General features: G+C 44.8%; 2 protein-coding genes across 5 annotated transcripts in view; one reads left to right on the forward strand and one right to left on the reverse strand.

Moving 5' to 3' along the window:
• Positions 1–9: 9 nt before the first annotated feature.
• The window catches only part of RECQL5 (RecQ like helicase 5), a 39702-nt gene continuing 16170 nt past the window's right edge, over positions 10–23541 (reverse strand). For both annotated transcript variants that reach the window (XM_074265115.1, XM_074265117.1), the window contains 12 exons: positions 5510–5728; positions 5113–5212; positions 4363–4399; positions 4166–4224; positions 3993–4066; positions 3335–3428; positions 2880–3008; positions 1944–2479; positions 1658–1733; positions 1148–1405; positions 841–910; positions 10–753 (listed from right to left, as the gene is read on the reverse strand). In XM_074265115.1, the coding sequence (XP_074121216.1) occupies positions 650–753; positions 841–910; positions 1148–1405; positions 1658–1733; positions 1944–2479; positions 2880–3008; positions 3335–3428; positions 3993–4066; positions 4166–4224; positions 4363–4399; positions 5113–5212; positions 5510–5728 (1756 nt within the window). In that variant the 3' untranslated portion in view covers positions 10–649. The remainder of the gene's footprint in view (positions 754–840; positions 911–1147; positions 1406–1657; positions 1734–1943; positions 2480–2879; positions 3009–3334; positions 3429–3992; positions 4067–4165; positions 4225–4362; positions 4400–5112; positions 5213–5509; positions 5729–23541) is intronic.
• On the forward strand, positions 9621–21599 carry SMIM5 (small integral membrane protein 5). Of its 3 annotated transcripts, XR_012481648.1 has the most exons (4): positions 9621–9759; positions 15277–15424; positions 16810–17041; positions 20902–21599. XR_012481648.1 is itself a non-coding variant. In XM_074265142.1 (3 exons), the coding sequence occupies exons 2-3, from the start codon at positions 15298–15300 to the stop codon at positions 16917–16919; spliced, it is 237 nt and encodes a 78-aa protein (XP_074121243.1). In that variant the 5' UTR covers positions 9621–9759; positions 15277–15297; the 3' UTR covers positions 16920–17688. The 3 variants fall into 3 exon arrangements, 2 of the variants coding, with proteins under 2 accessions (XP_074121243.1, XP_074121244.1); XM_074265142.1 differs by lacking the exon at positions 20902–21599 and having other exon boundaries at positions 16810–17688; XM_074265143.1 differs by lacking the exon at positions 20902–21599 and having other exon boundaries at positions 15282–15424; positions 16810–17688.

The raw sequence follows: 23541 nt of genomic DNA on the forward strand, positions 1-23541 counted from the left end.
GAATAGAGCTGAGCCTGATCAGAATAAAAACCTTTATTCTGATTTGTAAACATTAACAGGCCATCTTGACTCTAGCAGATGGACCTGGGACAAATATGGCTTCTGAGAGGGTCCCAGGGTCTCATTCACCTTGGGAGCAAAACTGGTAGATATGGCTTCAGAGGGAGATAGAGGGTGTGAAGGTGGAATATAGGCACGTAGACAAACAATAGTACTAACAGCCCACTATCAAAAAGTACAGTGGAGGCACCCTCCAAATTCCCCACCCCAGAGCTAGTCCCTTCTTCCAGAGAGCCAATCAATAAAGCCCAGCCACAAGAATGAGGAAGCAGCAATTACAGAGGAGATTTCTAGCTTTACAGGTAGAAAAGTATGGACTCAGCTCTAGCCCAAGGCATGGAGGTATTCAAGACAGCCCGCCACCAATAAGGCTCTTGCACAGGCAGAACCTGAGACCCTGGGAGAGGGGGAAGCTCTTCCTTAGCAGCAGCAGCTATAGCACTTTTTCCATGCCCACCCCAGTCCTCCAAAGCCATGAGCCCATGGCCCAGAGCCAGTCTCCCGTAAGCTGGTCAGGCCCAGAGCTAAAGTCACTGACAGGCCTGGGGCCTCTCCAGATGATAGCAGTCCTCCTCCTTCCCAGCCTCAGTTATGTCTGAATCGAGCCAGGCAGGTCCAGCCAGTCACTTTCACTCTCACACTTAGTCCGGTTTTGAAAAAACTGCTTGATGAGCTTCTGGGCCTCTTCTTTCACTGCAAATAGGTGGAAGGATGAGGCCCTGTCCCCTGTTCACAAGGTGCTTCCCCTCAGTCTCCCAAAGCAAGGCCCAGGGCACTCACCACTTCCCCAAGGAGGCATCTTTTGGGTCAGCAAGTGGGAAAGGTGGCGGGCAAACCCTTTAAATAATTCCTGGAAAGCAAAAAGACAGAGAAAAAGCTGATAAGTCTCATCATATCCCCAAACTGCGCATGAGCCCCTTACCTGGGGACGGCTTCCTTCCTGTAGCCTAGTATGAGGAAGCGACAGACCTGAAGGAAAGGAAGCCGCCCACCCTCAGGGCTGACCATTCCCCATCTCCCTGAGCCTCCTGGTCCTAACACCTGTGTGCTAAAGGCATTAGAGGAGGAAGGGGTTTACACTCCCTACCTTGGATGCAAACTTGCCCTCCTTGTAGAAAGGGGTCAGGTACTTGACTACGATGTCTGCAGTCTCCTTCAGAGAGACACCTGGAGTCCTGGATCTTGGGTCTAGGAGCCGGTTAAGACCTTGGTTCTCTATACTTTGGTCAAAACTCACTTCTTTTTTGGAAGGGTTGTTGATCTTGGCCTCAGGGGGTATCAAAATGGAGGGTTTAGATGTGGGTCGAGGCTTCTTCTGGGTCTGCTTCTCTGGAATCCCCTGGGCCTGGAATCCCACAGTGGATTAGTCAACTCTAGGTTCCATTTCTTCACCAGACTAATATTAGACTTGAACTAACCTCAATCTTGCTCCTTCAGGGCAGAAGCATAACCAGCTTGGGGAATCTCAAATTAATTCTAAAGAATCTAGCAGACCCACCAAAACTCCTTCAGCAAATTTCTGGCAGCTGACTCCTTCCCTCATTCTCCTCATCCCAGCCTATCTTTAGGCAGAAGAGACTGAGTTCTAGAATGATACCTGAGGGCATCTGGACCGTTTCCTTGGCCGGCTGTCCTCTGTGAGGATAGGCTGGACTTCAGATTTGACGTTGATGCTAAGTGGGGAGGATGGGGAGAAGAAAGTGGGTGTCTTGGTTCCTCAAGTTCCTCCTCAAACCTCAGTAGCCTCAGTTTAGGGCTTTCATTCCACCCTCCCAGTCACTGTGAGTAGTTCTCTCCACCCTCCACTCCTGCTCAGAAAGTGATGAGTCTACTTTTAGTGATTTTGGAGGTCTCTAAGCTTTTGGGGTGCTTAGCTTCCTTACCTTGATTCCAGCTCACCAGGGGGCTCTACCTGGCTCAGGGCAGACAAATGCCTTAGGGTTCTGTCCTCCTCCATTATACTATTTCCCAGAGCTAACTCAGGTTCCTGAGTTCTTTCAGGAGAGGGCTTCAAGTCCACTGTTTTCGAGGATGATGGGCCAGGCTGGGATGGGCTCTTTGCCCCTTGGTGAGAGAAGAACCGGGTTATCTCCTGAGAATTTTTGGCTGCCCTGGCCAGCAACTGCTGCTTCTTGCTGGCCTGAGACTTGATGACAGGCTGGTCCCCAAGGGATCTTTTAGCCTTCTTTTCAGGCAATGGTCCACTTCTTTCAAAGCCTCCCCCAAGAACTCTCTGCTCTGGGAGGGAGTCTGCCTTCTTTTCTGGCTGGGAGGTGTCTCTTGGGCAAGGTTGCCCTCCTCCTTCTGGACCAACAGATGGTACCTGCTCCTCAATCAAAGGTCTCTGCAAGAGCTCAGCGGCTGTTTGGAAGGGCTTGGAGCCTGTCCGGAAGCCAGCTCCTCTCCGCTTTGATTTGAACTATGAAAAGAAGATGATGCAGGGGTCTGACCATCAGGATCCCATTCAACCTGCTATAGTCCTATCAAGCTTTTCCCCTATGAGGAAGAAGGAAACAATATAGAAGGCAGGAAGAAAGAAGGCAGAACCTCTTGGAGGGATGGAATCCTTTCCTTAGCAGGGCCCAAGGAATCAGGGTTACAATATCCCAAGTTCTGAAAGTGATAAATGAGGTACCTCAGGATGCCTCAAATGAGAAGAAGACATGTCAGGAGAGAAGTGGATAAAATCTTTGCTTTGTTAGCAAAGCACATGCTGAGTGGTGTCATGAACACATCTGTTTCTGGTTCAATGTCATGAAGCCTACTAAACCAAACAAGGTGCCTTCTGCCCTTCACCGACCCCTCGCCGCCCCACTCACTGAATATACTTGGGAGGCTGGTCGGATGTCTTCTTCAAGCAGCACAATCTGGTCCTCATGGTTCTGGTCCCCACCATCACCAGAAGGATAGAGCTTGCCATCACTGGAGGCTTTATGGATTTCTGCCACCTTGGGGTCAAAAAAGGAAGAGATGAGTAAAGAATACAGTAAATCAATCCAATTGTATTGCAAATAAGAGGTCAAAAAATCCCAAGTGATCTGTGATCTGTCAAAATAACATCTGGTAGAAAGAACGGTTTACATGTACACTCTGTTCAACCCCTGGTGCTTACAAGGCAGAAGTAATGAGCTGGGAAGAATTAAAGAAAAGAGGCTACCTTGTAAAAAGGCACTTCCAATTGTCCTAGGATCAGGGACCTTAAAGGGAGACTCAGAGCTAAACCAGACGTTCTTCCTCTTCCCCAGGGTCCCACGCCCTACACTGAAATGCCTACCTTTTTCAACACATTGGCCTTGTATAGATTGGCCATCTTGGTACTTCGGAATGCCTCATACTCCAGCTCCACTGCACGGGCCTTCTGGTCAGTCCTGTGTGTGCATGTGTGGGAACGTCAGGGAGGCTTGTGGCCAGCTCCCAAGTCCCCTTGTAGCACTGTGACCAGAAGAGGTCTTTACACTGCCCCTGACTCCCCCACTGCTGGGTGGTTATCCACCTGGTTTCTATGGCTGAGGTCTCTAGGCAGGAGAAGGAGAGAGCATGAAGCAAACTTTCTAACTATGGGCCAAGTTGGTCTGGTATCTGAGACAGGCCACAGGGGCCTTGAGGAGGAGAAATCCCAGGGAGGACCCTCTGCTTCCTTTCTCTGTAACCAGGACTGGCTCTTTCCATTACTCCAGCTTTAGTCAAGGTCTCCCCCTAGTGGAGCAATCGGGAAATAAACTTTACTTAGGCCATCTTGCCAGCTTGTTGGAGGTGGGCTGGTGGTGAGGAGTCTGACTCGGATGGGAATGGCCTCTCCTCGGTGAGGAGGGCCACAGGTGGGTCTCCCTGGATACCAAAGACTTAAAATTTATGAGCTTCTGGCCTCCCTGCAGGCTGAATATAAAGAAAAAAGTGCAGATGGCTGTGATTCCTGTTGTTATGAACCCTACCTCTCGGCAGGGCAGACAGTGTGCAGATTGTTGCTCAGGGCCTCCTCCAACATCTTCAAGCAGTGTTCCCGAGCCTGTTACCCGAGAACCAGGGAAAGGAGAGTTAGACAAATCCAGGCAGCTGCTGGAGGGGCAGGAAGGGCCAGAGGCCAGAGGGCAGGCCTGTTCCTCACCTTCACAGTAAGTCGGGGAATCTTCCTGCTGGAGGCTTCCTTTAGGGGACAGTCATCATCTGCAGAAGGAATAGAAGGGTCTGGAAGAATCAGGCTCTCTCCTCATTGCCCATGACCTAAGACCTAGGGTTCCTGTTCCTTCAGTCTTTCCCCTGAGTTCCCTACTTACCCAGCTCTGGGGCCAATCATACACCCACCTGGGGGAATGAACTCCTCTTTCTTGGGTTCTTTACCCTATGGAAAGACACAATGAACTCATCAAGCCCTCCTGTACCCTTAGTCTACAGTGGACATCTCCTAACCCAGCAACTGAAAAGGTCAGAAGGGCAAAAGGTTTCTTTTCTAGTTGTTGGCCATGCCCTGGGTGACTTAACCCTTTCAGTCCTGGAAGGGTGGGTGCCATCTTCTGAGGAGCCCCGGCCACACTTAGGACATCACTTGCCAACTTCTTGGCAGCCATCTTGCTACCAAAGGAATATCATTCCCTCTCTCTCTCCCTCTGTTCAGTTTGATATCAAATTCATACTACCATGACTACAGAAAAGGGTGTGTCAATCTATTTGTTTTTCCCCTGAGGCAATTGAGGTTAAGTGACTTGCCAAGGGTCACACAGCCAGGAAACATTAAATGTCTGAGATCAGAGTTGAACTCAAGTCATCCTGACGTCAGGGCTGGTGCTCTGTTCACAGCGCCACCTAGCTTCCCCTCAATCTATTGCTTTATGGCTCCATTCACCATCCCTGTAATTTTCTAAACCAAAACAGTCCTTTGGCCACTGTTCCTCTATTAGAATGTAAACTCCTCGAAGGCAAGAACTGCATTCTCTTTTTAATATTTACATTCCCAGTGCTTGGCTTCATTTCAGGGCAGTGTCCTGTATTATCAACTTAGGGTGACAAAAACCAGTTAAAGGAGACATTTCTCCATGCCAAATCTCCAGTTTTTACCTTTCGAAGGTTCATCTGATTCCGGTAGAAAAGATTCCACTCCCGTTTTTGGGTTTCATCGCTGCCCTCGGCTCCATTGCTTTCTGAGTCCTCATCATATCTGAATGTCAAGCTGAGAGTGAGGATCCCCAGTCCCAAGCTGGCTTCCTCCACCCTCCTCACAGCAACCTCTGTGGTCATCTGGCAGGCTTTCCCCAACAAGCCTCCCTTAAGTCCACAGCCCAGGCTAGCCCAACATGAGACTGCAAACATGACCAGTTATGGGATCCAGGAACTAACAGGTTGGAAAACCCCTTGCTGGGCCAACAATAGTGAGGAAAATGAACAGAGCTTCCTCAAAATGGGCTAGGATATTCTTCCTCCCTCCACCACCCGCAGGCTACCAAGCTCCCCTTACCTGCCAAAGCCAGCATAGCCCCTACGGCCACCCTCATACAGCTCTGAGTCAGAGTCATTCCCACGAGAGCTTCTGATTTGTGTCTTACTCCAGCTACTGCTCCTCTCCAAAGCATCCAACTGCTTCCTAACAGCCTCGGGGCTCTTGCAATGGTCACAGCCTTTGGAGCAGGAAGGGGGTGCATCCCCAAAGTACCTGGCAATGGCAGCATGGCGGCACCTGGAATAGGTAATAAAGGTAAAAACTGGGAGGAGGCAGGAATCTGAGCTGTACTTAGCAAGTCAAATGCCATATTGTGGAAAATATATGTAGTGTTTAAGAGAAAACCACCTGAGGGTCATTTATACATTCAAAAAACATGGAATGGGCCATTCTGGAGAGCAGTTTGGAATTATGCTCAAAAAGTTATCAAACTGTGCATACCCTTTGATCCAGCAGTGCTGCTATCGGGCTTATATCCCAAAGAAATACTAAAGAGGGGAAAGGGACCTGCATGTGCCAAAATGTTTGTAGCAGCTCTTTTCGTAGTGGCTAAAAACTGGAAGATGAATGGATGTCCGTCAATTGGAGAATGGTTGGATAAATTATGGTATATGAAGGTTATGGAATATTATTGCTCTGTAAGAAATGACCAACAGGAGAAATACAGAGAGGCCTGGAGAGATTTACATGAACTGATACTGAATGAAATGAGCAAAACCAAGAGATCATTATACAACAACGATACTGTATGAAGATATATTCTGATGGAAGTGGATAACATAAAGAAGATCCAACTCACTGTCCATCAATGATGGACAGAAACAGCTACACCCAGAGAAGGAACACTGGGAATTGAGTGTAAACTGTTACCACTACTGTCTTTCTACCCAAGTTACTTATACCTTCAGAATCCAATTCTTACTGTGCAACAAGAAAATTGGATTTACACACATATACTGTATCTAGGTTATATTGTAACACATTTAATATGTATGGGATTGCCTGTCATCTAGGGGAGGGAATAGAGGGAGGGAGGGGAAAATTTGGAAAAATGACGAGGGATAATGTTATTAAAAAAAAATACTCATGCATATGTACTGTCAAAAAAATTTTTATAATTATAAAATTAATAAAAAAAACATGGAATGAAGCTACTATGAGGGGAATAAAGGTTAATGAGACATCCCTCCTGCTTTATAAGGGCTTATATTTTTGTGGGAGAGATAAGGTATGCATACAAATAGCCCTAATACAAAGTAGTATAAAAGAAATGCCATCCAAGGAGTATTTATTTCAATGAAGTATCTAGGAAGGAAGAGCTGGAAGCAAAGTGCCAATGTGCAGAGACTTCCTGAACTCAAAGTAACCCAATTTGGGTGCTTGCCAGAAACACACAGCAAGGATATGTGCCCAAGGATAACCCGTACCATTTATATTTTGCAGGAATGTGGACTCTAAGAACTTCAGTCCAAAGATCTGAATTCCTGGCAGCTTACTTTTAGGAAGTCATCCCATTAGGGCAAGATCTGTAAATGCTACTCCATTAAGGCCCACTCAAAGCAAGAGAAACAATTGAATTTAAAAAACGTGTGTGTGTGTGTGTGTGTGTGTGTGTGTGTAGGTAGTTTTGAATAGTTGCTTTACAAAAATATAAACAAACTTTAGGGGCAAGGAACAGGGTTCTTTCTTCTGCAGTCCCAGCCCCACCCTTTGACTGTCTCCCTTTCCAAAATCTTTTCCATCTAAGGCCTTGCCCTTAAAGCTCTTGGCTATCCTGTACAGGCTTCTTTAACTTCTGGAATAAGGTCCTATTTCTCCAGAGAATCCTCAGATTCTGAATTAGGAACAGAGAGCCAATCTTTGGGACACATGCAAAGGCCTGGGAAAAGGACACACACGCTATCTTTAAAAAGAGCCATTGTTGAAGAACATTAATGCACTGTTAGTGGAGCTGGGAACTGGTCCTGACATTCTGGAAAGCAAGTGAATTATGCCCAAAATGTTATTAAACTGTACATACCCTTTCACCCAGGGATACCATTGGGAAAGAAAGAAAAGAAATAATAGAAAAGAAAAGAAAAGAAAGGAAGGAAGGAAGGAAGAAGGAAAAGGATCCATACAACAAAACTACTTATTGTAGCAATCTTGGTGGTGGCAAAGAATGATGCCCATGTATTAAAGAATGAGTGAACAAATTATGGAATATGAATGCAATAGAATTCTATTGTGCCACAAAAAATGAGAAGAGGTAGCATTTCAGAGAGTCCTGCATTATGAACTGAGGAAGAGTGAAGTAAGCAAAACCAGGGGAACAATGCATACGATAATCATGACACTGTAAAGACAGAGTTCTTTAAAAGATTTCATAACTCTGACAAGTACAATGATCATTCACAATTTCACAGAACTAATGATGACATTTATTACCCATTTACTGTCAGAGAGGTGACAAACTGGGAAGAGAATGAAACATTTATTTTTTGGACATGGCCAATACAGTAATTTATTTTTCTTTCTTTCTTTTCCCTCCCAAAGGAAGAAGATGGAAAAGAGAGAAAAACAATTTTTGTTCATTGGAAAAAACATTTAAAAAGCTGTTGTTGGGCTTTAGGAACATAATCCTAGCTATCACTCTGCTTTCAGACAATATATTGATGAAGATGAAGAAGGAAACAGAGGCAGAACTGCTAGGCTGCTGCCTATGTACATGGATGTATTCATTCTAGGTTTCTGCCCCATCACAGGTGAGAGTTTTCTGGACAGTGGGATGACTGTGCTGTTCTCCCTAAATCCCTAGTGGCTAAGCAGTATTTCCACAAAGAAGGCTCTTTCCACCACTCCCATCACAACTGAGCTCTGACTCACTGGGGTTTTGTCTTCAGAAAAAGGGCCCTTTGACAGCTGGGCAGAGGGGGGCCACATTCAATTCCTCTCTCTGCCCTGGGGACTGCTTGGCCTGCCACTGTGGCATGACAGCCAAATGTTAAAAGGCTCCATCCCCTCAATTCAAAAGGACTCACCCTTGAGACTGGGGGTGGGTGATGAGAACAGGGAGATAGGAATGTAGGGCAGTGAGCCCCACTATACATGATGGAAATTTCCTTAGCCTACTCAGACCCTGAAAAACCCCACCAAAACTGATTTGTTTTTGTTTCTGTTTTTTTTGCTCTTGAGTTTCAGTTAGGAAAAGGAAGAAGTCACTGGGGAGCCTGAAGATGACACTAAGGATTCTAGGCTTGACCTGATAAAATTAAATAGAAAGGACTCTCCTGGGCACTAATCCCTTTATTATAGTCATACTACATGGCAAGCTGCTGCCTTCAGTCAAACTGCTGTGGAAACTACCCATTTTCCTCTATTGGAGGGACCTTCTGAATCACATAGGAATACCACAGCACCATTTACACATCTGCTAATTTTAGGGTTAGATAAAAATGTGGAGGTTGTAGAGTCCAGATTTTCATTCATATCCTTTAATCCTGAGTAATCACAAGAGCTAAAAGGAGGTCTTTCCCAGGGATCTGTGAGGATAAACTGCTCTGGAGAAACAAGACAGATTAAGCATGGGTGGTCTGAACAATCTACTTACTTCCAAGGCTCTAACTTTCCTAAAAGAGTGGTCTAAGCTAGTGAAAGAAGGCAAAAAAAGAAGGGGGCCTGGCAAAAAATGGAGAAGGAAACCCATCCCCAGGTGGAGCCCGTTCTCTGGGCGTCTTCCTTCTTTCCCCACCCGGTCTGAGGTGAAATCCCTCGGGTAGTCTTTAGCAAGAGAATTCTAGGAACTGCTCTGATCTAATCAGAGTGAAACAGTTCAAATCAACATCCCGAAGTGGGCAGGTCCAGCCAGACCCCAGAACAGTTCACCACAGAATGGGCACAGGAAGCAGCGCAGCAAAAGAGAGGCGTTCTTCACCTCTTCCCTCTGCTTTCCTCCATCCCCTCTCCCCCATTCAGACAGGCTGTGGATCCAAGTAAATGAAATGTAAAATCCAAGCTCCCAGTAAGTGTGCAATGCCTATGCTGGGGGAGTAGCCGCCACCAGCTGGCTCTGCCCCCTTCCCTCCCCCTTCCCCTGTAATCTGAAACTTCACATCTCCTGGACAACCAACAACAAAAAAACCGAGGCAGAGAGAGCAGCTGGTTGTCAGCAGGAGAAAAGAGCTCCTCTGAGTGGATCTCAGGGAAGTGGAGCTGGGAGAGAGAGACGCCAGAGAGGGACAGGATGAGGTGAAGGCCCGACAGCAGAAGGAAGCCCGAACTCTCCTGGGGTAAGGCTGGGCAGGTGCGCTGCTCAGTGCTCAGAGGCATACTGGGGACAGGCAATTGTCCCAACCTGGAGCCTTGAGTTCAGTGGTGCTGATATAGGCTGGGAGGGGTGGGGGAGAGAGAGAAAGGTACCCTTCAGGAGGGAGAGAATGGGGCCGCCGAAGTCTGTGGAGGATCAGTGAGTGCTGAAGGACCCTGAGACCATTCCCACAGTCCCACTGACGGCTCCAACTCCCCCCTTTCTTGGTTAAAGTTTTGGGCGCTGGTCTGGGAGAAGATAAAAAAATCGTAAAACACTGTTGGAAGGGTGGGGGAGGAGGGTGGCTGATTTTCTCCTTTTTTGGTCCACTCTGCTTTGCTGAGCTGCAGGTAAAAGCAAGTGCAGGAATCACCTCAACCTCAGCAGACTGGGATGCACTGGGGCCCACAGAGACCTAAGGGATGTCTGCAAGTTAGTTAGGGATTCTCTACTATTTAGGAGAGCTCACCATCAGTAGTAGGTTAAACAGTCCCAAATGAAAAATATGCAGTGGAACAACCCATTGGATTGCTTTCTAAATAACCAAAGTGCCATTCTCACAGCAGAACCCTTCCTCTCATCCTCCCAGCTAAGGAGATTCCTAGCTTGGGCTCAAGGGTTGGCATTCACCAGAAAAGCTCCCCAGAAAACCAACTCTGCTTCTGGTACCTAGCTGTCCTTCCTTTTTTGTTCTGGCAGCAAGAGACCCAGACAGCCTCTTCCCTCCCCCCCACAACCAGCATGCCAGTGCCTTAGAGAGGCAGTGGTTGGGAGAGAAAGGAGAGAAACCCAACTCTCCTGGTCTGCTGCCAGACTGCTTTCTCATCGTGTGTGCCTCAGCCTGGGCACACTCCTCCACTTGGGGAGCCTCAGGAACATCCTGGACATGGGAGATTCAAGCTCTAAGATAGTGGCAGCTTGTGAGGTACAGGCCTTGAAGTAGCCTTCACGGAGGAATCCTAGCCTGGGAGCAAATCTCTTGGCTGGGAGCCTTAATGAGTAAAGGCTGAATCCTCCCCAAGCCCTAGGAATGAACACACACACACACACACACACACACACACACACACACACACCTTAACCTTAAACCTAAGTGTCGCTCCTCTGGTTCCTTTTTTCTCCAAAGCAACAGAGCTGTTTTCCAATAGGAAAGAATAACTAGGGAAAAGTGGAGACCAAGGAATAGGCCAAGTGTTCTTGGCACTGTTGAAGTAATGGGATGTAGCCAAGGTTTCTTCCACCAGCAGTTGAGAAGAAAACTTCGGCAGCAATGGGAATCACGTGGTCAACTGAGGGAAATGACTCTCGGCCAGGGTTTTAGGGAGCCTGACAGGAAGGGATGCAGGGTGCTGATGACAAAAAAAAGCCATTGCTCTCTCTGTCTCTACTGAGATACAGCCACAAGGAAACCGCTAACTGAACATCTTCCATGAGGGGTTCTGACTTCCTGCATGGGACAGGTTCTCAGCTGTCAAAACCTGCTCCAGGGGAACCCCTGGGACACACAACATAGCCCTGAATCCACGACAGTTCTGAGGTGGGGACCTCACTCTTTAGTATCGCATGCTGGGGGAGGGCAGCTGCTCCTAATTTTCCAGTCTCTCCCAATCCTGAAAGAGTACTGAACCAAATGAGTAGGAACAGATGAGAATTCAAGTATCAACTCCCTACTCTCAAGGAATAGTCAGGCAGTACATGATGGGAACGGACTTTTCCAGCATGTGCAGGAAATGTACACTTTACATAACAACAATAATGGCTAGCTTGAAGATGAACCCTCAGAGAGCTAAGAGCTCTTTGGAAGCACTCAATCCTTTCACTCATATATACATAGTCTTTTGCAGGAGGGTTTGGCCTTAAGAACTCCCTAGGTTCGAAGGAGAAAGAAGGAAGCTGCTGGACAGAGCAGCTGGCTGCCTGGCCCTGCCAGATATCCCCAAGCTTTCTCCCAAGGCACTCAGTGCCAAAATGAGATACTGCCCAAGTTGCTCTACCTTCCTGGCTCTCTGTCCCTTGCTTTCCATTTCACTTGGGGAAATGGAATAGAAATGATTGTAGGGAGATGAGCAGAATGGGGATGGCTGAAAGACAGGAAAAGTGAGATGGGGCAGGGCAGGCTGTTCTCACCACTTTTTCAAGGTGGCACTCAGGAGTCTGGATCACTAGCTTTACTGAAATTCACATTTCAATTGAATTGGCCTTTTTGCTCCTTCAGTATATTTGTGAGGGAGGGAGGAAGAAAGAGAGGGACAAAGGAGGAGGGTAGAGAGAGGAGGAAGAGAGAGAGGGAGAAAGAGAGGGAGATGGAGAGGGAGGGAGGGAGAATGAGGGGGGGGGGGAGAGAGAGAGAGAGAGAGAGAGAGAGAGAGAGAGAGAGAGAGAGAGAGAGAGAGAGAGAGAGAGAGAGAGAGAGAGAGAGAGAGCACTAGCTGAAAAAATTAATTCTGGCAGTTGTACTAGCAGCTGGGAATATTTAGGGGCTCACTGAGAAACATTGGTCAGAGCACATGCCACAGATGACAGTCACCTGACAACTGCTCCTTACATTGGGAAACTAGAGACTAAGAGCATTAGTAACTGCTCTTTAAATAGCCTGCTAGAAAATATGGGACACATGATGGAAGTGCATATTTGTGTACATGTATACACATTTTCCTGATATCTATTTGGAGGCCCTCTTCCTTTCAGGAGGGCAAGAACAAAGTGAAGGTCACTGGATGGATTCCTTTTGCTTTCTTGGAAATAATGGCTGCTACAATTTTCCACTGGTTTTCAGCATTCTCACAGCAGTTTACTTATGAGCTGGTCAGTCCCTTGAACAGATGTTGGCATTATTCAGTGGCTGCTTGGAGTTTCTTCCTTATTCTTTCTTTCTTTTTTTTTTTCTGAGGTAATTAGAATTAAGTGACTTGCCCAGGGCCACCCAGCTAGGAAGTGTTAAGTGCCTGAGGCCAGATTTGAACTCAGATTCTCCTGACTTCAGGGTTGGTGAGCCTTTATTTATTTATTTATTTTGATGGTATTTTATTTTTCCAAATATATATATAAAGATAGTTTTCAAAATTTACTTTTGCAAAACCTTGTGTTCCAAATTTTTCTTCCCCTCCCCTACATAGCAAGCAATCCTATATACATTAAACCTGTATAATTCTTCTAAACATATTTCAAAAGGGAAAGAAAAACATTATAAAAGAAAAAAAAAATCAAGCAAACAAAACAACATCATCAAAAAGGTGAAAATATTATGCTTTGATTCACAGTCTCCACAGTTCTTTCTCTAGATGCTCATGGCACTTTCCAGAACAAATCTGTTGGAATTGCCTTGAGCTACTTAATTGTTAAAAAGAGCCAACTCCATCACAGTTGATCATCAGATAATTGTGTTGCTAGCAATGCTCTTGGTTTTGTTCACTTCATTCAACATCAGTTCATATAAGTCTTTCCAAGCTTTTCTAAAATCAGCCTGCTCATCATTTCTTATAGAACAATAATATTTCATTACATTCAGATACCATAATTCATTCAACCATTTCCCAACTGATGGGCATCTATTTCCAGTTCCTTATTACTTTTCATTTTCAGAAGGACTCAGGAGGCCAATCTGCATTTCTGCTTTAAGGAAAGTGAAGAGAGTGGTTGCATTGTGAGGTAAAGGATCTGGATGCACAATGTTCTCAAGCTCTTGAGCTACCCTGACTACTCCAAAAGGATCCTCTGGAGTAGACTGCTGTCCGTACAAAACTCCTTCCTGTTGTCCAAAGTACAGCCCACTGGGCAGGTCTTTTGGCATGGCAACCCAGATCTTTAAAGACATTTTTGAACATAATCAAAGGCTAGGTTAATGATCATCTCCAGGAAATGGCAATCAACAGAAGCAGAAGAATGAGCAAGGCTAGAGAAGATCCTACCACAGAGGATAGAGAAGGGGAAAGGCAGTTAGCTCTTGCTCCCTAGCCAGATCATATCCAGCATAGTGTCTAAGTTCTAATTCACAGCCACGGCTCCTAGAATGAAGGTACTTGGGGACAGACAACAAGGCCAAGTGGGCTTAATCAACTATGAGGAAATATGGCTGAGGAGCTCAGAGAACGAACTACAATCCGACTGACAGACTCCAATCCTATGCCAAGCAGAAACAAGAGAGGCCAAAAAACTAGCTAGGTGTTGGCTCCTGTCTCCAATTGCTTCTTGCTTACATCTTTGGTGTAATGGGTCTGGGCAGGGTACTGGACTGAAATAGGGCTCTGTTCTCAGATTTCCAGCAGGGCAGCAATGATCTCCAAAACACTCCTTACCTAAAGGAAAATACCTTCCCACAGACCTTACTTTAGTTTTCTGGCTAGGCCCTGGAGATGCTCCAGGCTCCCAGAAGCTACTATGAACAAGAATGAGCCTTGCTGGTAGTGGCTGGGAGAGGCTAAACAGCTATTTATCTAAGGGTGTTTTCCTCCCTGTCAGACAGGAAGGGAGGACTGGCACTGATCAAACCAGCCCCTGTAATTGAGGCTTGAAAGACTGGAATTCAAACCCCAGCCCCAAGATAGAAAACCTCTTTGTGGCAACTAGAAGGACAAATTGTCACCCATCCCCTTCTCCTTGTGAGAGCACAGTGTGCAAGGAAAAGTGATAAGAGGAGTCCTCAGCAATGAGAATAAGAGCTTAGAACTGCTGGAAACTTGGGCAAAGCCATTTTGGCTTAGATACTTAAAAACATGGGTCTGCTTTAGTTTTTTTCCAAAGACTTAATCACCCTTTACAAGAGGATCAACACTAACTGAATTCCTAAAAGAGCACATTCTTGGGAGATCTGTATCCTTTTTCTCCCCATTGTTCCCAGGAAATGATGAAATTCAGTAATGCCTGGGCCAAATTTCCTTGTTCACTTCCAGTGCTTTATTTCTGGGGAAAAAATTCCATTCCTACTTCACTGATGGGACCAAGGGGAGCCACCTGTCACTTAATGTTAAGATGCTGAAGTGTGGTTCTGCCAGTTAGAAGTATAAGGCAGAACTAAGAAGTGCTGTCCAGAGACAAAGGAATGCAACAGCACCATCCAGTCAGTACATAAAACACATCCACATCTTTGGACTATCAGGTTGCTTCAGGACCACAGCCCTGAGGCTTATCCTTACGATTGAGCCCACCAATCTGGCTCCCATTAGCCGAGTAGAAGTGGAGCTCTTCCCCTAGAAGGAAACCTTTGAAAAGAACAAGGGGATTCTGTACAGGCATCATGAATTTCATCACTTATGGGATAAGTCTAGGGAGGAAAAGGGTCTAGATCTCCCAGCCAGGGAGGGGCTAAGCCAAGCAGGTAAATGCCTGATCAACTCCCCATGTGACCCAGGAGGAAAAGGATGGCTGAGACCTGACAAACTTGTTCTGTGAGTGAGATATGGGGCAGTCCGATGTGGAGGGTGGGTAGAAGGCAGATCTCTGGTGCTCCTGAATTGTATGGAGGCACTTCGCTAACTCACTCCAGCCTCTCTGTCTTCCTCAGTACAGCCTAGAGGGAGGCAGTATGGCAACCCAGAACTTCCTGCAGGAGATGCACTCGATGGGCCAGAAGTTCCTTCTTAAATTACAGAAGCTGCCTCAGGCCGAGCCCGTTGAGATTGCAGCCTTCTCTGTCATTCTCTTCTTCATTGGTAAGTTAGGGGACTTCAGGTTTCTTCGGCATCCAGATCTCTCAGCATCGAGAAACTGATAGCCAGCAAATGGGCAGTGCTGATGGCCTAGCCCCAGGATGGCCCAATCTCTATTCTCTTCCAAGGGACGATTTGGGGGTAGGGGTCCCAAAAAGATTCTTTCAGGGCAGTGTCTTCTAGAATGGAAGTAGCCAAGGGGAAACTTGAACTTGGTAATCAAAGAGTGAAGAGAAGTGAGGACAGTCAGTCTGACAGCAGTGGAGGTGTGGCAGTTTGGGGCAAAAGGCAGGAATAGGGAGATAGCTCTAAGGAAAGAGGCCAGGGGTATATTGGAGGAGGAGCAGAGGTAACAACAATGGTTAACAGAGAACAGATCTAGAACTAACTTCATTAAATTCTCCAACCTAAACACTGGGAAGTGAATGTAAAGTGTTAGCACTATTATCTATCTACCCAGGTTACTTACACCTTCGGAATCTAATACTTAATGTGCAACAAGAAAATGGGATTTACACACATATATTGTATCTAGGTTATATTGTAACACATGTAAAATGTATGGGATTGCCTGTCATCTAGGGGAAGAAGTAGAGGGAGGGAGGGGATAAGTTGGAAAAATGAATACAAGGGATAATGTTATAAAAAAAAATTACTCATGCATATATACTGTCAAAAAAAACCCTTATAAATAAAATTAAAAAAAAAAAAAAAAGAATTCTCCAACCAAATCAGGAGGAAGGAGAGGAAATAAGGACTTATACAGAACCTAATGTGTCCCAGGCACCGGGCTAAGTGCTTTACAACTATCCTCTCATTTGATTCTCACAATTCTTTGCACTAGGTACCATTATTATGCCTATTTTATATACAGTTTGAGGAAATGGAGGCAGCCAAAAGTTGAGGTTCTTGCCCAGGGTCCCAGAGCTCCTAAGACTCTGAGGACAGATCTGAACTCAGGTTTTCCTGACTCCAGGCCCAAAGCTCTCTCCACTGTGCTACTCTTATGACATCTCAACCAAACCCTTGAGGAGAGCAGCACCAGCCTGAAAGCTTCTCCAGGAGCAGGGAACTCATAAATAAGAGATCTAGCTGCCCTATTGAACATGAGCTATGCCTCACAGCTCTGGCGTGAAACTGAATGACCGTGTCAAAGAAATGTTCCTTCAGAGCCAGAGAACTCTGGCCTGGTCTGGCTCCAAGGACCTTGAACCAGGAGAGTCTAACTCTCTGCCTTGCCCTTGCCCTAGAGTAACCCCAAAGTTTAAGCCTTGCTTCCGGATGCCCTGGGATGATCTTGTCCAATCACCCCTTGATTCTCTCTTCAGAAAAACCAAGGAATGTAGATTTCCTCTTCTTTCCTCCCTTCCCCCATCCTCCCACCCTAGCCACGGTGCTGCTGTTATTGGTAATAGCCTGCAGCTGCTGCTGTACCCAGTGCTGCTGCCCTGACCAGAGAAGCAGGAAGATTCAAGTCCAGCCCATGACACCATCGTGAGAGGAGGCAGAGCAGGCGCCTCTGGCCATGGCCCTGCAGCACGCAGCAGGCGAGACGAGGGACAGATGGAGAGCTCCAGCTTGCTGGGAAAAACCGCAACAGACCGGGCTGCAGCCACTTAGGTAAAGGCCCCCCCCCCAGCTCCGGCTCTAGATACTGGGGACAGGGACCTGATGACAAAAGTGGGGAACCACTAGGCCCAGATGAACCTTCTGCTGAAACAAGAGATGCCAAAGATAAGCCAATGGTGCCAGAGACTAAGGACAAATGGTCTTCATTCCTTTCTTCGTCTGTGCCTTACCATAAAGAAAGGGAAGTAGGCCTGTTCCCAGGCCCTTGAGAAGGACAATCTCATTCTTAGCCATGAAAGAACTCAATTAATCCATACCAAAGAAGCAGCCAGATTGTATTATTAGCATTCTTGAAACCTATGTGAATGAGAAAATGCCTTTCTTCTAGGATGTGCTTTTGTCTTCTAAGTAAAAGTGCTATTAAGGTACCAGTTACCATGGAGTTTCAGGGCTGGTTTATTAGTAGAGGAGAAGGAGGCTAAGAAGCCTGAAGGAAATTAATTGGTGCTGCCTTCTCTATCCTTTTCCTATACAAGTACCCATGAAGGCCACCCAAATAAAAGAGCTAAGAAACAGGCAGAAGGTTGGTTTGAATAAATGTGGAGAAATCTGTTAAATCGTAAAAAAGCAGCAAAACATGTCAAATACAACAGAAGATATTGTCACCAAATTATTAAAATATATATTCTTTTTGTTAACGAATGGTAAATACAAACGTGGGAAATGACAGTCACAATCATTCCATTTTGTCCAAATGTTTTCAGGGGGATGTACTCTTTGGGGGACTGGTTTGCCAATCTGCTGTATCAAAACCAAATATCCCAATGGAACAAAACATCTGTTAAAATAATACTCACTAGAGAAGGAATACAGATGAGGGTGGCTCAGAGGCATTCAGCCAGAGCTAGGATTTCTATGGAACTCCTGTCTCATCTCCTATTTTCCCTCAACTGCAATGTAAGCAGGAGGCAACAAAAACTATCTTGCCCAAACTTTAGAGATGAATGAAAGTTTCAATGATCTCTTGCTACTCCTGGTCCCCAGATTTGATCCTGAAGTCTTAAAAACCAGTTTCAGAACTGGATCTAAAATTCAGCACATTACTTTCCCTCCCATCCCCAGCTAATTTTCTGTTCCTGTTCCAAGGAATTTTTCAGGTGGAAAAAGATATAAATCCAGGATTGGAGGTGAAAGGATGAAAGGGTTTCCACAAATGGTGGGGTTGCCAAGAGCATGTGATTTCTCATTTTTCCAAGTCAATAACTACCCAAAGCCATCAAATGGAAAACATTTCTAATTTAGTTCCTTTTCTGTGCTTCCTAGTCACTATCCCGGCTACCTGAGAATAAATACTTAACCCCACAGAGCTCTGCCACCTTGCCCTACCACCTCTGTTTAATCCAGGAACCAGCTTGCACTCACCAGATCAGGAAAGGCAAGCATTGTTTGCTGGTTTCACTTCCTGATTTTCATGCACTGGTTGGACAGGTTAGGACTAAAGACAATGGGAGGAACTATTTTCATCTTACACAAATATTTTCCTGCTCCTTCCCCCCCCAACAGCCCAATAAAAAATTTAAAAGTAGTACAAGAATCCAATGGGCTTTGGCAATAAAGGCTACAAACAACTGTGCTTGGAAGAAGGGGAACAGTAGTATTTTATGAGTTGACACACCTCCCAATCCCAAATCCCATAATTCATTCCAATTATGGGATTCCAACTTGAAGCATAGGTTCAGGATCTGGTTTCCACTGTCTCCATCTAAATCAATCAGTTCCCACCCCAAACACATACACTCTCTCAACTCTTTCTCAAAATAACCTCCACATGAATGGGTGGGACTCAAAAGGGTAAAGTCTCCTTTCTTCTCAGGAAAAAAACAAAAACAAAAGCCAGCACAGTCAGATAGGGAAGGAGGCCTTCTACAAAGAGAGTAGAGAAGCAATGAAAAGTGGTGGTGGTGAGGTTTGAATTAATTTACCTTGGATTTTATCTAATGTTGCTCTGTCCAAATATTGTGACACACGAGCCCTTCCTCAGTACTAGGATTCTCTCTTTCTATCTGATAGTCAAATAAAGCTCTACTGCTAAAACTAATATAACTTATAGGGCCGTTGACTACTTCTTCCCAAATCCTGGAAGCAGGAGTCCTGCCCACACAGGACCTTGGTTACAGGCAGATGTCTCCCACTCTATTCTAAGGGCAAAGGAAGACTGCTCACTCAGTTATTCATGATGGCAATACCCTGGCTGGTTGTCATATTTCACAAGACTCTGAAAGAGCTCCAGGTTCATTTAAATTGCACCCAGCTGAGTGAACTTGTTTTGAGCCAACATGGTAGCTGCCTGTCAAACTACTGAAACTAGCGATTCTTTCTGAATTCTGGGAAAGCTAGTAAATGTTTTTTGTTTTGTTTTTTAATTAAGGAAAAATGGACATGGAGAACAAGAAAGGGAAGTAACTCTGAGGAGCTACTCTTTACAAAAAAGAAATAGCAACAGGCTGCAACTTATCAAGGCCTAATCCTAGTTAAGAGATGACTGATGTTTAGGGAAGGAATAACACACAGATGTTCTCGAAGACTATATTGTAGCCAGAAATCCCTAGCCTGCATTAAGAAACATCCTTTTAGTTCTCTCAATTTTCTCTATCACATAAACAGAGAGATATGTGGACTTGTTTTAGGAGAGGCAGTTAGGGAAATGTCTTGCCCAGAAAAATGAAGTATCAGGTTTCTCTTGTGATAAGAATCCTTTCTTTCCCCAGAAACTAGTACCAGGAAGAACTAGGCAAGGTTATAGTTAATCATTCACCCCAATACTTAAAGGCCATTTTCAAAGGCTTGGGCAGAACTGGCTTCGGGCTTTTCCTGTGCTGTACAGCAGGTCCTCTAGATCACTTAGACAATCATCATCAGGTAAGGAACTGGGCTATACCTCAAGCATGTTATCTGGGGGAAATCTTAATTGCACTGCAATCTCCCTGCACCTTGAATGTTGTCATATAGTAGTGATTTGTTTAAAATGATCATCTAGGACAATGAGAGGGAGACAAGGGAATAAGATGTCATAAAAGGGCAGCACTCCACCTGAGGGGTGAATATGGAAGGTCAAATGGAAATGACTGTTGTTGCCAGGCACCCATATGCAGTTCTGCCTTGTTGCCTTGGTGACAATGGTGAGGAAGTTATAGAGGGATCTGGTTCTTCTTTCTAACACTGATTAGAGATACCAGCCCTTTCTTCCTGCTGTCCTTAACGTCTCAGAACAGCTCCAGCGAGCTTATTTGTGCAGTGGATTGAAGTCTGGACTGACAACTTCAAATTGCCATAGGTGGGAGGGACAGAGCATACACAACAGTGACAACAGAATTAGGTAACAATTACTCCAGTCAGTTTTCCAGATCCCAACGCCGTGGCTATTCCCAAAGGACTCCATGGTGCTTGGGGTGCCTGCCCCCATGGACAGCTTCTGAGAATCTCCTTTTAGATCTCAGTCCCAAGATGGTTCTAAAGATACTACCTGTTTTGGTCCCCATGCATATTTTCTAAAAATCTTCCACATGATTACCTTCCTGGTAATCAGGACAGGAATCATATGGGATGAAGGACATGAAGTGCCACTTGGGCTTCAGTTGGGAAGGACTCAAGAAATGGGGTGGAGTCAGGTTGTTCACTTCCATTTCCGTTTAACATGAGGTGTGGTTAGAAAGCATATAGTGAGACAATGTATTTTAAGATATTCCCTGATTTTCCTCAGCTGTCTGATAAAGTCATTCCTTCTTATGTCCAATGACTCAAATAGGCCAACATTTTACTTAACTGATTAAGAAAAGAAGCACAAAAGTAGAAGTACAGAAGCATGTTCTTTGCCACAGAATTTGCCCATCACCCTACATCTTCCCTTGCAGGTAAATGGAGGAATCTATTTCATCTGTTGCAGAAGATTTTATCGAGAACCCTAAAACACAGAACCTAAGTGACCCATGGTCATTTGGGCCCTTGCTGGTGATGTTCTTATTCTACCTCACAATTGTGGTTCTCTTACTCTTTGCAATTTTTTTCAATCTCTGTCTCCGATGTCTGACTCCCAAATCTCAAAAAAATGAAGCAAATTAATTTTTATGAGAAGAGAAGAAATTTGTCTGCCAATCCCTGCCAGAAAGCCATCACCTCTACCCAAAGCCAAGTCCTGTGGTCAATGACCTCCACAGAAGATACTGTGAGATTCTAAAATAACAGAAGTTGCAGAGATCGTTTTTAGAGGGTTGGATAAGATGAAGCAAGTAAAGACTGTTCTGAGAGAGGAGAATGTTCTGTGGTGTATGGCCTATAGTCTTATGACTTCCTGCTCCAGGATAAGTTCTTCAATGTCTTCATCAGAGATGTTGGGAGAGATGAGGGAACAGGAGAATAATGCAAGAAAAATCACATCTAGAAAACTCCTCCACCCTGGCCTTCCACCTAACCACATTCCTCCTGTTTCAGCCTACTTCTACTGATGACTCTAAAAGGCGGCACCCAGCAGTTAAAGATCAAGACAACACATCTTGGCAGGGATGGTTGGGGGCAAATGACAAATAAAACCAATTCCTTTAAATTCTTCAAATCCAGAGAATTTAATTTTCTGTACACCCACAAATTCCTGAGGAAGATTCACTCATAAAGTTAATACAGGGTCCTCATTGCCTGTAGCCCAACTCAATTAAGGGCTGACAGTACAATTCCTTCCCCCTCAAAATATTAGTATTTTCCAAATGGAAACTAAATGGTGTTCATTACAATATCAAATAAAAAACCCCATCATGAATAATCAATGTTTCCATCCTATGCCTGTAGCCTAGAATCCGAGAATGATAGAAAAAACTCAATAATCTCCACCCTGAGCAACTCTCTTAACACATGTGTCCCTAGGGCTTGAGCTGGCACTTACAGATTCCCATTTGCCCTATGCAACTCTTATCTACCATGAAGGCTACCATAGCAGAAAGATCCCCATTACCTTTTAATAAACATCAACTGATTTTTTGATTCTAGGTGTCCAGAGTCCAGTGATCCTCTTTTTTTTCCCAGAGAGAAGAGATATTTTGAATTTGTTTGAATATTTTTAAAAGCAGATATTCAATCATAATTACAATAATTCCAATCAGAAATTTTCTCCTGAATTAGCATGTGAGAAATAACAAAAACTAGAATCTATATAGTCAACATCTGTCTAAAAATAAAATATAAAACCATTAAGAGCATATTCCTACACAAGGAAAAGTTCTTCTTTTATCCAAGAAGAGATTAAAAAAATAATGCTCTGCTAAAATAATAAAAGAGAAATTTATTATATCCTCCATTTATACTCAACTCTGTGTATGTTTTTTGTGATGTGCTTTACATATCCCTGCTCTACCTAATTGCTTCCCACACCATTTTCTCCTATAACTATCATAGCTCTGTCCCAAAAGTTCCTTTCAAAGGATTTTTTTAAAAGGAAGCAGCCAAGGCAACTTTAACTTAAAATTTGGGTGGGCTGTTTTAGGAAATACAGGTGTTTGTAAAACTGTATACATGTCTGATGTTTTTTCCACACAGTATAAGGGCAGCTTGACATGGAATTATACAAAATTCTTCACAAATCTGACTACTTTATAATGTTTTTGCCTACTTTTATTTATTTACATATATATATATATATATATATATATATATATATATATATATATATATATATATATATACATATATATATATATATTTTTTTTTTTTGCTGAGACAATTGGGGTTAAGTGACTTGCCCAGGGTCACACAGCTAGGAAGGGTTAAGTGTCTGAGACCAGATTTGAACTCAAGTCCTCCTGACTTCAGGGCTGGTGCTCTATCCATTGTACCACAGCTTTACACTGTACATTTTAACCAAAGAAGGTTTCCCTTAATTCCAGAAAGCTCTTCAGGACACAGGGACTAGAAAAAGTTGCCTCTCTGACCCTTGAGTACTAAGATAGACTCAGTACTTCCTCCCATGGACAAGTTGGGCAGGAAATTCAGAATTGAAATCAGGGAGAGAGGTTTGTGGGGTTGGAAGGCGGGGCAGAATGGAGAGAGAAAAGTCCACAGACAGACATGTCCATTAAGGCAAGGAGAGGAAAATGCCAAAGGCAGTATAGGACCAGTGTGTCCCTGACTCCAAAAAGGAAGCCCAGCTGCAAACTCTCTGGATAGCCCCTTCTTTAAGGCTTCTGTGCTTGTGGCAAGGAGCTGAACCCCTATGGCGTCCCGTGTCCCCTGCCCAAAGAGGCAACCAGAGTTTTTTTTCCAGGAAGCAGAACCAAAGCCCAAAGCGGGTCTGACAATTAGCAAGAACACTTGGCTCTTTCATCTCTTAGCATAAATGAAAGCCTTTTCCAGAGAGCCTCAAAAGATCCAATCTCAGGCACTGAGAACACAGGCCAACTCTAGCTGTGGGAAAGGGTAGTTACTGAACTCTAACCACTAGTCCAGCCTTTTGGGTGTGGCTCATAATCTGGCCAGGTCAAATTATGGAGAAGAAAATTACTTCCATC

The sequence above is a fragment of the Sminthopsis crassicaudata genome, chromosome 4 (assembly GCF_048593235.1).
Source record: "Sminthopsis crassicaudata isolate SCR6 chromosome 4, ASM4859323v1, whole genome shotgun sequence".
NCBI lineage: Eukaryota > Metazoa > Chordata > Mammalia > Dasyuromorphia > Dasyuridae > Sminthopsis > Sminthopsis crassicaudata.

What these genes read in the sequence shown, in the direction of transcription:
- SMIM5 (XM_074265142.1), top strand. Translation starts at nt 15,298, where the DNA reads ATGGCAACCCAGAACTTCCTGCAGGAGATGCACTCGATGGGCCAGAAG. An exon ending in TGTCATTCTCTTCTTCATTG is followed by an intron (nt 15,425 to 16,809) that starts GTAAGTTAGGGG and finishes CTCCCACCCTAG; the next exon opens with CCACGGTGCTGCTGTTATTG.